The sequence below is a fragment of the Kwoniella dendrophila genome, chromosome 2, assembly GCF_036810415.1.
Source record: "Kwoniella dendrophila CBS 6074 chromosome 2, complete sequence".
NCBI classification, from domain to species: domain Eukaryota; kingdom Fungi; phylum Basidiomycota; class Tremellomycetes; order Tremellales; family Cryptococcaceae; genus Kwoniella; species Kwoniella dendrophila.
The window spans coordinates 734,306-746,565 of record NC_089477.1 but is presented as its reverse complement, the minus strand read 5'-3'; the positions used below and the strand labels follow the sequence as shown (position 1 = coordinate 746,565).

At 41.8% G+C, this 12,260-nt stretch overlaps 5 protein-coding genes across 5 annotated transcripts; 3 read left to right on the top strand and 2 right to left on the bottom strand.

The window, feature by feature from the left end:
• Nucleotides 1-58: 58 nt before the first annotated feature.
• On the top strand, nt 59-1,279 carry L201_001695 (uncharacterized protein; the record flags this gene model as incomplete). The annotated part of the gene is made up of 6 exons (XM_066217482.1): nt 59-86; nt 144-329; nt 383-622; nt 679-884; nt 948-1,074; nt 1,128-1,279. 6 exons carry the CDS (start codon nt 59-61, stop codon nt 1,277-1,279), a joined length of 939 nt encoding a protein of 312 aa, XP_066073579.1.
• A 458-nt stretch (nt 1,280-1,737) lies between these two features.
• On the bottom strand, nt 1,738-2,715 carry L201_001694 (uncharacterized protein; the record flags this gene model as incomplete). Its single annotated transcript, XM_066217481.1, has 1 exon — nt 1,738-2,715. The coding sequence occupies one exon, from the start codon at nt 2,713-2,715 to the stop codon at nt 1,738-1,740; it is 978 nt and encodes a 325-aa protein (XP_066073578.1).
• A 1,662-nt stretch (nt 2,716-4,377) lies between these two features.
• On the top strand, nt 4,378-6,887 carry L201_001693 (uncharacterized protein; the record flags this gene model as incomplete). Its single annotated transcript, XM_066217480.1, has 15 exons — nt 4,378-4,635; nt 4,699-4,971; nt 5,045-5,069; nt 5,131-5,155; nt 5,223-5,280; nt 5,335-5,584; nt 5,649-5,669; nt 5,736-5,779; nt 5,839-5,849; nt 5,919-5,936; nt 5,992-6,063; nt 6,124-6,218; nt 6,274-6,352; nt 6,419-6,503; nt 6,582-6,887. The coding sequence occupies 15 exons, from the start codon at nt 4,378-4,380 to the stop codon at nt 6,885-6,887; spliced, it is 1,620 nt and encodes a 539-aa protein (XP_066073577.1).
• A 543-nt stretch (nt 6,888-7,430) lies between these two features.
• L201_001692 (uncharacterized protein) lies at nt 7,431-9,416 on the bottom strand (the record flags this gene model as incomplete). Its single annotated transcript, XM_066217479.1, has 7 exons — nt 7,431-7,885; nt 7,946-7,969; nt 8,029-8,245; nt 8,312-8,592; nt 8,662-8,884; nt 8,943-9,016; nt 9,116-9,416. The coding sequence occupies 7 exons, from the start codon at nt 9,414-9,416 to the stop codon at nt 7,431-7,433; spliced, it is 1,575 nt and encodes a 524-aa protein (XP_066073576.1).
• A 290-nt stretch (nt 9,417-9,706) lies between these two features.
• Nucleotides 9,707-12,127, top strand: L201_001691 (uncharacterized protein; the record flags this gene model as incomplete). The annotated part of the gene is made up of 3 exons (XM_066217478.1): nt 9,707-9,913; nt 9,981-11,208; nt 11,271-12,127. The coding sequence occupies 3 exons, from the start codon at nt 9,707-9,709 to the stop codon at nt 12,125-12,127; spliced, it is 2,292 nt and encodes a 763-aa protein (XP_066073575.1).
• Between the last annotated feature and the right edge of the window lie 133 nt (nt 12,128-12,260).

Genomic DNA, 12,260 nt, shown 5'->3' with positions numbered 1-12,260 from the left:
TGATGATTTCAGAACGAGTAATGTTTATTTAATAATATACTATATCTCTCTGGCAACGATGAAGGTCTTCATTCTTGGAGCTACAGGTGAGTTCTCGATGGCCTTGCAGAATCTAGCTAGACTGACAATTGCGCATCTTACAGGATTTATCGGATTACCAGCTGCTGAGGCATTCGTGAGAGCAGGTCATATAGTTTACGGTACCTCTCGATCCGAGAAGACCGCTGCGGAAAAACTTGGACCTCGAGAGATCTTACCTGTTGTCGTTGATGTGTTCAGCGAGGAGGGCAAGAAGAAATGGGGAAAGATAGCTGCTAAGTGTGACGTTGGTAAGCTATTGGTATGGTCCTTGTCTGAGTTATTAGCTTATGATATCGGATAGTAATCGATGCGCTTTCAGCCAATGGTGCTAAACCTGCTGTAGACACTTTTCATAACTTCCTCGATTATCTTGACAGACCAAAAGGTTCACCTAAGCCAACATATATATATACATCAGGATTATGGATTATGACGAGAGGATATGGTGGTTTAGAGAAATGGACCGATGAAAGACAGCCCACGACGACGTACAATGAATCGGTTCAATGGCGTCCGCTGATCGAGGGACCAGTTCTGGACAGTGAGTAGCTGTCATCAACTTTGACTGGCATAATCAAAAGCTAATGACTCTTAAAGGTGAGAAAGTTCATGGTATAGTCATACGAGGAGCAGTGGTGTATGGTCGAGATGGTTCAGGAATCGGTAGTTATATATTTGATGAAGCTCTTAAAGCCAGTAAAACCGAAGAAAAGATTTTTGAGACTATTTACAAAGAGGATACTAGAATCGCATCGATACATACGGATGATATGGCAGATTTGTACTTAAGGGTAGCTGAAAGGGTGAGCACAACCTGTAGATGACACGATCATATTAGGGTGGAGACTAACCTTGGGTTTTTCCAGGGACCAATCTGCAGGGGACAGATATTTCTTGCATCCAATCAGTTTTCAGAGCGACTTACAGATATACTAGATGCGGTGGTTAGGGTATCAGGCTGTAAAGGGTATAGACACAAGCGACCACAAGGATGTGAGTCATTCTTATAGTCATAATACAGCAGGATGTACTGACGATGAAAATAGCATCACAAGAGGCTTGGACTTCTACGACCCTTGCTAAGCCTAGTTTGGGAGACGCTTTGACTGGATGGAAACCAAAGAAGATGAGTCTGGTGGATGGTATGGATATCTACTGGTCCGCTTATTTAGCGAACAAAAAGCTTCAGAAGTTATAATTCTATTTTTAATCCAGTCAAATATCGTTCTTGAAATGAAGTATAATGCAAATTGATAACCCCTTGCAAAGTGACGTTTGACAACCTTCGGGACAAGCAAATAATAACGCACATTCAGCGAATTGTGTAGGGCAGGAAAATCTGAGTCAGACGCCCTGATAGCATTATCTGCTAATGTACAGTATCATTTACAATAAGTCTCTTGTTCTCGTTTGCTTGGTCCTCCTTGTGGGTGGATCAATATGCTGTGAGTATCTTTGAAAGAGGAAAAGTTACAGTAGATTGATCCTGATCAAAAAGTGCCAAGGAGGCAGATACCACAACAACATTCTTTTAATACATTTCAGGTCTATATCTTGCCAAGCAATACAAAAGAAGCATTCCTATCAAACCTGAATGATCAGCCCTAGCTACAAACACATCATTCTCTGAAGAGCTTCCACATCACTAATATCTTTTTAAACAATCCAAGGAGGAGGATTTTCAGTATCATATAGTCTATCTGTGGGAACTGGTTTCCTCCTGATCGCCGAGGTTCTCGAATAGAGAGCATTAGGTAGGTGCCCTCTCGGTGGCAAACCATTTGTGTCATATAATATATCTGACTGGGGGGAGCCTGACATGTTTGGGTGTGTTGAAGATGGACATGTCGTTTCACTGGATTTAAGTCTTGAATCGAAGGTCATACGTTTGCAGAAATCTTTTGTAGACTCGAACACTTGTGTGGCACCTGAGGAAAGGGTAGAATAGACATTGGAGAATAGACTAGAAAGCCCAGATTTCACTGTATTCCATGATTCCCTTCGGGGGTTGTTATAATCTGTCATGCCAGTAGATGGGATATACCAGGTATCTGTATGTTCGGCTTCCGAATTTGAAGGTATTCCCACGTTTGACAGGTCAACATAAGACTGATTACCCAAGATGTCGTCAACCACGTGTTGTGGATCCCAAGAGATGATTGAAGCTACATCTGATTTTGGATAATTAGTCTCAGGAACTTCAGTAACATCCACTGTACGCTGGACTGGGCGTACTGAAATTGTTTCCTCTTCAGAAATTACCGATGGCACTGTAGATTGATTGTCACGTACTATAGGTGAAGCATCGCACTGATCAGTATCGAAGAACCTAAGGCAATCTGATGCATTATCAGGGGTTTGCGTAGGTATCGTGATTCTAAGTACTGATGAATCCGGGTAATTTATGTTAATGATGACGGTCGACATTTGCGTGTCTGAAGCAGCAGGAAGATCTACCGAAATCTCGTAAGCTCGAGTTTGCGCTGATGGTGCTATACTATCAGCATAATCAAGTGGCAAGGTCCACTCAGAGGAGCTGTAAGGACTTTGGTAATTTGATATAGCGTAAGTTGATCCAACATCGTTGCAGCCCGCTATGGAGTCAGACAAGCTTGATATGTCCGTGACTGGCATCTTGTCGATGTCAATGTCGAGTCAAATGGCGGAAGGTGTGGATCTGTGGCTGATGTAATTCGAAGTTGAGGGTGACACTGTGTCAGACAGGCAAAGAAGAGGATGAAAAAGAAAAAGAAATCAAGGTCTGTATTCCACAACATTCTGGCCAGTTTGGCTGAAATTGACTCACCAAGGATCGGCATTCGAAATCCTTGACAATCATGGGTACTATCCGAGGGCGGCAGGTAGAAAGGAGAGCTCTTTTGAGATGGTGCAATGACGTGTTAGCCAAAGGAGTTAATCAAAATCTACGAAACTGCCACTTTTTCATGATGAGCAATAACGAAGATCCGTCAGAAGACTTCTCCCTTGACCTGCAGTAAGTGTCACTGTATGTAACTACTCTGTTACATTCTTGTAATTCATCCACGGGATTGAGTCGGTATGCAGAGGCTGCTATCGGAATCACTTATTTGGATCATAAGAATATCGCCACTTTCTCCATGATGTATAGTGTCCGAATTTCTACAACAGAGTAGAATCTTTGTATAGAGGTAGAAATCGATCGTACATTTGCCTTAATTTTTTTGTAACGCGTGTATGACAATGACCATTTCAGCTTGAATCCTTCGAACAAATGCATACCGCAATCTAAGCGTCAATGGTAAGACTGACAAAATCAAACAGTGAGACGGCACGGGTTGAAGGATGAACTTCATCAATCTGGGGAAATGAATCAGCTTCGACCTGTTTCCGATGAGCTACTGTACATACATATGTAATTGGGGTTAATTGCTATGTGCCGCAAGTTATTCGTGATTTCCAGACGAGATGCAGAATGGACGATGTCCTGTGGAGAACCCTTTGTTCCAGATCTTTGTGGGTCGCCGCAATGGATGTATGATATCAGGGATTATAAGTCGGCTTTTGCTTCAAGCTAACTTCTTTGCATAATTGCAAAGTCGGAAATTACGATGAAATTTCATAAACTGTACCAAAATAGATACTTGCCGGAGCCGTGTTTGCCGAATTTGATCATCATTTGCGCGGTTTCTTACAGACAATCTAAAAATAGATTTTAGCGTCATTTCATCAGCTTGGCGGGTAAGGTTGAGAACGAGACCTTTCCAGGAGATAGAGCAGATCAAAATCAATCATTTACATAACAGGTACGGTATGATGAAACTGTGTCAATGACTTTTTAGATCATTTACATACATACAATGATAGTAGAAATGTTGATGAACCTTCGCTTAAATCCCAAACCTCATGTTTTTTTACCTCCACCATTAGATAAGCTAAATACGAATATCGAATATCACGAGACTTTCTCGACGTGAACTAGTCTAAAATGATGAAAAAAAGATCTTTAAGCCAATCACAGAATGAATCGAAACCATTTGATTTGGTTCTGTGCCTGTTAAAGATCGGTTTTCTTCTTTTTTATGATCTGGGGTAAACAATGGGGATCCTATTTTGCCCCTTCTCCCCCTTTCTTTCCCTTCCCTCCTCATCTTTCGGTAAATGAGGATTACCTGTGCAGCCTGTAATATATAAAGTACCTGTGACTTCGATAAATTCATAGATTCCCCTTTTTTCAACTTTTGATTTTATTCGCTCAACTTCACCAAATATAATCACTTTGTTTGCCATCCAACACAGTATAGGATAAGAAGCATGATGGCTCATACTGCCCAAGTGGAGAGTAGTAAATTCTACGAATACAACGAAGATGTTCAAGTTGTATCTCATAACAGACATTCTGCTTCAGTGAAAGATCAACTCGCAACATGGCATGCCAATCGCGGAGATCGATCTTTCGCCAGAATGATGATTCCTTCTCCTAAAGGAACTACACCTGGAATCACCCCTACTACCAAGAATCCCTTCAAATTAATGGCTATGGTTTCTCCATTCGCGTGGTTGATGTTCTTCAGTGTATGTTTATTTCTTCTTTGTCTTTGTATATCGCGACGAAGGTTTGCTGACATGATAAAATAGGGTTGGCTCGCTTGGACTATCGATGGTTATGATTTCTTCTGTGTCAGTTTGACCTTAGACTCGCTTGCCGAACAATTCGAAGTCAAACCAGCAAAAATCACCACAGCTATCACTTTAACTCTCTTATTCCGATCTGTTGGTGCCGTTATATTTGGTGTTCTCTCCGATCGATTTGGACGAAAATGGCCTTTAGTTGTCGACATGTTGTTGATCATGGCGCTTGAGTTGGGTTCTGGTTTCTGTAATACATACAGAGAATTTTTGGCTGTTAGAGTGAGTACATCACTGGGTTTACTAATATCACTCATTGGGGTTACTAATCTTTCCATTACACGTGACTTATTAGTCTCTTTTCGGTATCTGTATGGGAGGTATGTCTAAGATCAAAAGCTCCATACCGTTATTCAGCAGGCTGACGCTATACGACAAAAGGTGTTTGGGGAGCTGCATCTCAAACGTGAGTACGGCTTCGACCGTTCAAGAAGCATAACGAAAGAGAAAGGCTGACTAATAATACTCCATAGTGCTTTAGAAAATGTGCCTGCCGATGCAAGAGGTCTGCTCTCTGGTATCATGCAGCAAGTGAGTAAACGATAATAAAAAGCCGAACGCAATAACTGATGATTTGTATATCAGGGTTATGCGGTTGGGTATCTACTTGCAGCAGTCATCAATCTTACAGTAGTTCAAACCCTTAAGCCTCATTGGAGAACCATTTACTTTTTCGGTGCCGGTTTCTCGTTCCTTGCCGCTGTCGTTCGAGCTTGTCTCCCAGAGTCTAGACAATTTATCATCGCTAGGGAAGAGGCTAAGGCTAGAGGTCTAACAGCTAAAGAAACTACTAGAAGTTTCTTTAAAGAAATGGGTGCTATGTTCAGAACTAATTGTAAGTAGTTAAGCAAGAAAGGTTACGAACGTGGCGGAATTTACCGCTGACGATTCCACCGCAGGGTTACGATGGATATGGGCAGGTGAATACTTTTTCATTCGATCATCTCGGAAATGAGTTAACACGCTGATTTTTTTCTGTTCTGGAGTTTGCCTAATGACCTTCTTCGCTGAGTTTCATTCTCTTCTTATCGTTTCCTGCTTATAAATACAGCTAGATATCATGCTAATACCGTTTCAAATATCCTACAGAACTTCTTTTCGTGAGTTTGTCTCAAAGGACCCTTTTTTTGCTGAGTGCGTATGACTAATCTCCTTCCTGGTTCTGACAGTCATGGAAGTCAAGATTTGTAAGTTATTCCTGCTAATTCCCTTGCTCATATGCATTTCTGACAAGTGATACAGATACCCAACATACCTCAAGACTACCAAACATCTTTCCGCCAAACTTGCTTCAAAAGCTACCATTATCGCTAAGTGAGTGCCACATCCCCTTATTTCCATTTGATCTCTTAGTATCTGATGAATAGTTCACAGCTGCGGAGCTATAGTGGGAGGAACCATTGCTGGATATGCGTCCCAATACGTTGGCAGAAGATTCGCGATCTTAGTTTGTGCTCTCTGGACAGCTGGTAAGTTTGTCGTCCTCGTAGTGGCGGAATTATTGACTAAAACGATCCTCCAAAGCTTTCTTACCTTTATGGATTTTACCCAAGACTTTCGGTGGATTGGCTGCTGGTGGTTTCTTCGTACAAGCTGGTGTACAGTGCGTTCTATCTACACTTTATCCTATTTGTCGAAAATCATAGCTGAGAAGTGATTCCATTTGCAGAGGTGCATGGGGTGTTGTTCCTATTTACTTGGGTGAAGTTTCTCCACCCGCTTTTAGAGCCTTGTTCGCTGGTCTTTCCTATCAAGTGAGTCATGTCCTCCTAAGCGTTGTAATTCTCATTGGGGAGCTGAACTAATGGTGCTATCTCCTTGCAATGAAATAGCTTGGTAACATGGCCAGTTCAGGTGCAGCTCAAATTGAAGCAGATGCAGGCGCCCACCTCAAACTTGCTGGAACTAAAATCCCAGATTATGCTGCCATCACCGGTATTTTGCTTGGTGCTGTCATTGCTTGGGGTATAGTCTGCGTCATCTTCGGTCCAGAAGCAGATGGAGCTCATTTCGAACAAGCTAAAGTTGCTTTCCAACAAGGTGGTGGTGAAGCTGATCCAACCGAAATGTTCGACAATAAACAAGATACTCAACATATCGAAAAGAACATGCAAGCTGATCATCATTCAATCCATTAAGCGGGATATAACAATTCGAACAATATCATTTAGCGGTATCATAAAGTAAACCGCTCGCTTTGTAAATGTATTGAAGACCTTCAAGCAGTAAAAGGATAAGAAAGTATATTGGGTTTGGCGACGAAGGTTAAACTTAATAATCGGTATATAATTTGAGATTCATGTTCAAGAGTAGTAGCGTAATGTGAACATACGGGGAAGTAGCGAGATTATTTGAGGTTTAAGGTCTAACATTAATTTCTTGTAACATGTCTCTTCTTCTTTGGTAAATGCACGCATGTGTTTAGGGTGAAAAACCGTAGGACTGCTGCAATTCCGGCGTTGTCATTCTATTGCTCATCTGGTATACAAGCGATTTTATATACAAGTTCAATTAGTTTGATCTAACTTCATAACAATCGTGAGCAGGTGCGTACGGAGCGTAGCAAAATAGGCCTGAGACATGCATAGTATGAGAAGACGCTAGTAGGGATTTATTCTGTACGTGATATTATCAGGATCTTTGTGATTTACATATATTATATAAAATACAACAGTTTACTTTTAGCGCCTCCTATCCCTATCTCTATCACGGTCTCTATCCCTATCCCTGTCCTTCTCCCGCCACCTCTCTCTATCCCGTTCGCGCTCATCCCTCCTCCTCTCGTCTCTGTGTCGGTCATCCCTCTCGTCTCGCTTCCGATTCGAAGGTGAATAACTCCTCTCCTTCCTACGCCTATCATCCCTGTCTCGCCCATATTCCCTTCTATCTCTATCTCTGTCCCTATCATCTCGGTCCCTCCTCCTCTCCTCGTCGAACCGCCCGTCTCTTCCTTCATTCCTATAGCTTCCACCTCGTCGATCATCGCCATCTCTGTCTCTGTCGTTATAGCCATTACTTTTGCCCCATTTACTACCGGAGCCTAATTGAGCATTGTTGGCACTTGTACCATAACCACCGGCTGATGAGGCTTGACCAGACTGCGTAAGAGGGTCATTGATATTGTTGTTTGGACAGTCTAGGAGGGTTATTGTCAGTTAACAGGCTACACATCAAGCCTGATCTCTCTATGGCTAACCTTTACGCTGATGTGGACCGCCACCTAAATTGGGAAATATACGTGAGTATACGAAACATAAAGATAATCTGTGGTAGACTTACAATTCCAACAACCATTCTGTGTAGTTCCTACACCACCTGGACCAGATCTAGCTGCATTACCCCAACCTCCTTGTGAGGTATCTTGATCTGCCAAATGAGTGTATTTCGATCTTGAGGCTTTTCCATAATCTCTTACTTGCATAACTTTAGGTAACATAGACATATCCACTGAATGTTCTGTTGCACCTGTATAATCTCTTTGAAGTAATTCGTCGTCCTGTGCAAACAGACCTTATTAGTGAGCCCTGTTGAACGGTCAGTCAGGATCAGGACAATCACTTACCTGATGGAAAGCACCTTTGTGGTAATATTTCTGTAAGAAACCCATTTGACCTTTCTCTTTTTCTCTTGTCTTGTTGGCAAATTTCATATCTTCAGCCATTCTTTGTTCTTCAGGCATGGCTCTACGTCTTTCAATCTCAGCTTGTTCTTCATCTCTCGCAGCTTGCGCTTGTTTGTCTCTCAATAATCTAGAGAGTTCTCTGGCTCGCCAAGCATCAAACTCGGCAGTTGGATCAAGCCCGTCTGTATCATCTACGGTCTGTTCTACCGTCTGTGCTTCACCTATATGATCGAGGAAGAATTAGCATAAATGTATAATAGCTGAGAACAAAGGGCATTTTTAGTACTTACGCTCCGCAAGTTCTCTCCTAATAGTTTCACCAGCTAGCTCCTTACTAGCCAATTTATTCTCTTCTCTTCTTTCCTCTTCTCTCTTAGCAGCTTCTTGAGCTTCTTGTGCCGCTTTTTCAGCAGTCATATTTCTGGCATTCTTGGGTTTAAATACAGGTCTGAATACTGGTTTGGGTGGTTCGGGCTCCGATTCTTCTTCTGAATCAGTCTCATATTCACTAGACTGTAAGAAAGTGGTGATGTTAGCTGAAATTTCTCTTTCCATGAGTGCAACAGCTTACCTCTTCTTCACCTTGTCCCAGAGGTTTGGTTTCTTCTTCTGATTCTTCATCCGTTTCCTCTTCCGATGATTCCTCTGTAACATGAAAGCATCAGCATCAAGCCCGAAAGAGCATGATCTCGGGTTCTTACCATAGCCTGAATAGGTTGTGGACAAAGAGATCATCAAACTCACCTTTGACACCTCCATTCTTGCCCAGCGGTGCTGAACCACCGACTTTGACACTCCCTAATTCCATCTTTACCCCTCCACCTGCTTTTATCACTCTACCAGCACCACCAGCTACAAAGTTCTTGTCTATCTTACTAGGTTCATGCCTTTTCTTCATCTGCTGTTGTTGTTGTTCTTCCTCTTCATCCGAGTCCGAATCTGATGGAGGAGCATCGGGGGCTTTACCCTTGAAGTATCGTGTTTTCGTTGGTTTTGCGACCGGTTTTGAGATCGCTGGTCGAACTCCAGTGGGTGGGGGAGGCATCTTGTATTATGCAGCACAATGTTTTCAGCCTATTACAATTTCTTTGCAATCGATGTTGAGGTGAAAGTAGAATACAAGATGAATAGTTGGGAAGATCAGCTAGAGTTTATTTATGCGAAGAAAGTTAGGTACGGGATCAAATTGAAATTTCAAGGATGATGCTGAAAGTTCTCCAAAATATATTTGCTGTTGTTCTTCCTTTTACATTTCTCTGGTCTATCTCCCATTGACTCCCCTGTAGAACATAGAACCACTGAAATACAATCGCAGCTGCACTTTTCCAACAGGAGATGCAGAATCTCTCGATACGACAGGTATCGAAACAGCTTGTACCGTCTTTTCAGCTTGCTATACGACCTCCACTTTGCTCAAGATGTTTGCGACCTATCCACCCACGACAATATGGCTCAAAAGCCAATAGTGTTCCAAGAGTCAAGAAGACCTCGTCAGAATTCTCTTCGAGGGGCAGAACTTTGGACGAACCCCAAGCTGGCTCAGTATGTGGACTTTTGGCGCCTGTAAGGCGTTTAATGAAGGGGCTTTGCTAACAATTTTACCGTTCAGTCTCGCTCACAATTGAACGCAACAGATGTTTCGCTGAAAGATAATTTCGACGCCTTATTCAACTCATCATCATCATCCGCAAATCCCTTCAGCGATGTAAAGAGAATCCTACAAGCAGTATATCCACTGATCTTCCGCCGGGATCTTCGACCACTATTAGATCCTTATTTAGAACAAATATCAGCAGCCCTATCTAACCCGTCAGGCTCGATTTCACCTGTAGTCGAAGATGTCCGTCAAGTTACAGCTATCCTGAATCATTGCTGGACCAGATCATTCGCTTTGAAGCTGTCATCAGAAAAATTAGAATCACTGGAAACAGATTATGCGGGGTTCATCACTCGACAAGCTTTCGACTCAAAGCAGCAGCACGGCCAATTAATATTGGATGTACTGGAGAATTCGTTAGCAAGGCAAGTTAGATACGGTAATCGGATCGGAACTAGCTTGATTGCTGCATGGGCTATTCTGAGAGCCAAGCTGGAAACTCTGGTACCACCGACATTTGAGCCCAAAATAGATTACAAGGAGGAGGTGGAAAGCTATATCAAACAAAAGGTATCGGAACTAGAAGAAAATGCAGATATAGAAGGCTTCATGCAACAACTGGATTTCTTCGTGCCATCATCTTCGCTTTCAGAGGTAGAACACATCGTATGGAATGTGCAAGGCCTAGAAAAAGAGATTGATAGACTTCGTAGAAAAGGAGACATTGATGGTATTGTTAGCTTATGGGGAAGATTCAAGCTAAAGTCGAAATTACCAACAGCTATACCAGATGCAACTGCAAAGTCCTTGTCGATATCAACTTCCGATAGAATGGATATTCTATCCTTGTTTCTCAAAGCTTTTAAAAGGGCTTCCTCATCTTCGCATCCCTTAGAGTTGCACTTCCGTGATGCTTTGGCTCAATGTCCTCGACCGTTACCAAGGGCAATCACGCAAACCCTCCTAGCTCTTCGGATTGGAGCTGGCGAGGCAACTCCAAAAACGGGCGAAGAGGTTCTTCCACTGGATCACGAAGATAATGGACAGTCGCGCTCCAGTGGTGCATTGGAAAATCTAAAGTCGACATGGGAGCAAGCCGGTGAAAAGGATCTAAAGATGTACATGATTTATATCGAGGGCTTAGGTAGATTGGGAGATTTGACAACACTAAAAGAAGCTTGGAACGCTTTGGTGAAAGACGAGACGGCCAAAAAGCTCTATCTACAGGAAGAAAAGCTACGTGAGTTTGCGTTCTCGTTGTGAAATCACCACAGCTATGAAGGATTGAATTCTGACCGACAGCTGTAGCCTCGTCTGCAACTTTCCCACCAACACAAGCATTGAATCAAATGATATCATCTTGTCTTCTCATCCCTGACGGATCACAAATCGCTCTAGACCTCTTTACACAAGCGGCTTCGCCTTCATCAAGTATTTCCATCAACATAATAACTATAAATACGATTTTGAGACACCATGCTCGTCAAGCGGATTTACCATTAATGTCTTCGTTGTTCACTTTAGCTGACAAGTTGAAGTTGAAACCTGATATCATAACCTATACAACTTTAGTTCAAGGTTTATTGAGAGGAGGCAAGATTGATTTAGCTAAAAAAGTTATCGAAGATATGAATAAACAAGGTATACCACCAAATGAAAGAATGTGTTCAATGTTAATCTCAGATTTATCAAAACTTGGTACACAAAAATCATTATTACATGCTGAAGAATTATTGAATTTAATGATTAGAAAGAGAATGAAAATCAATGAGATCACTTGGACAGGACTGATTTCGGGATACTTTAAAAGTGGTTGGGAAAAGAACGGTTGGGATACAATCTCAAGAATGGAGAAAAATGGTTTCAAGTTAAATAGAATTGGATATAACATCTGTTTTAGACAATTCACTTTATCAAACGCAAATAACAAATCACAAACAGGGGGAACAAGTCAAGGTATAATGAAACTATGGAACAAGATGTTAAACGATAAGATAACGCCAAATAGTGATTCTTATTTGTTAGTCTTGACACCTCTTGTCGTTGAGAAAAGATGGGTAGAAGCCAATGAAGTTTTAGATGTAATGAGAAGAAGAGGTTTTAGAGTTGAGAAAGGTGCACTGCAGAACATAGTCAATAGAGTTAGAGATAGAAGATGAATATAAAATACATATAATATGTCGTATGAAACCATAATATCTAATATGAACGCATTATTGTACATGATTGTCGATTCTAATGAATTGTGTCATACGATCCGTTTTTCGCCTGATTTGATCGTCGGCATCTTTA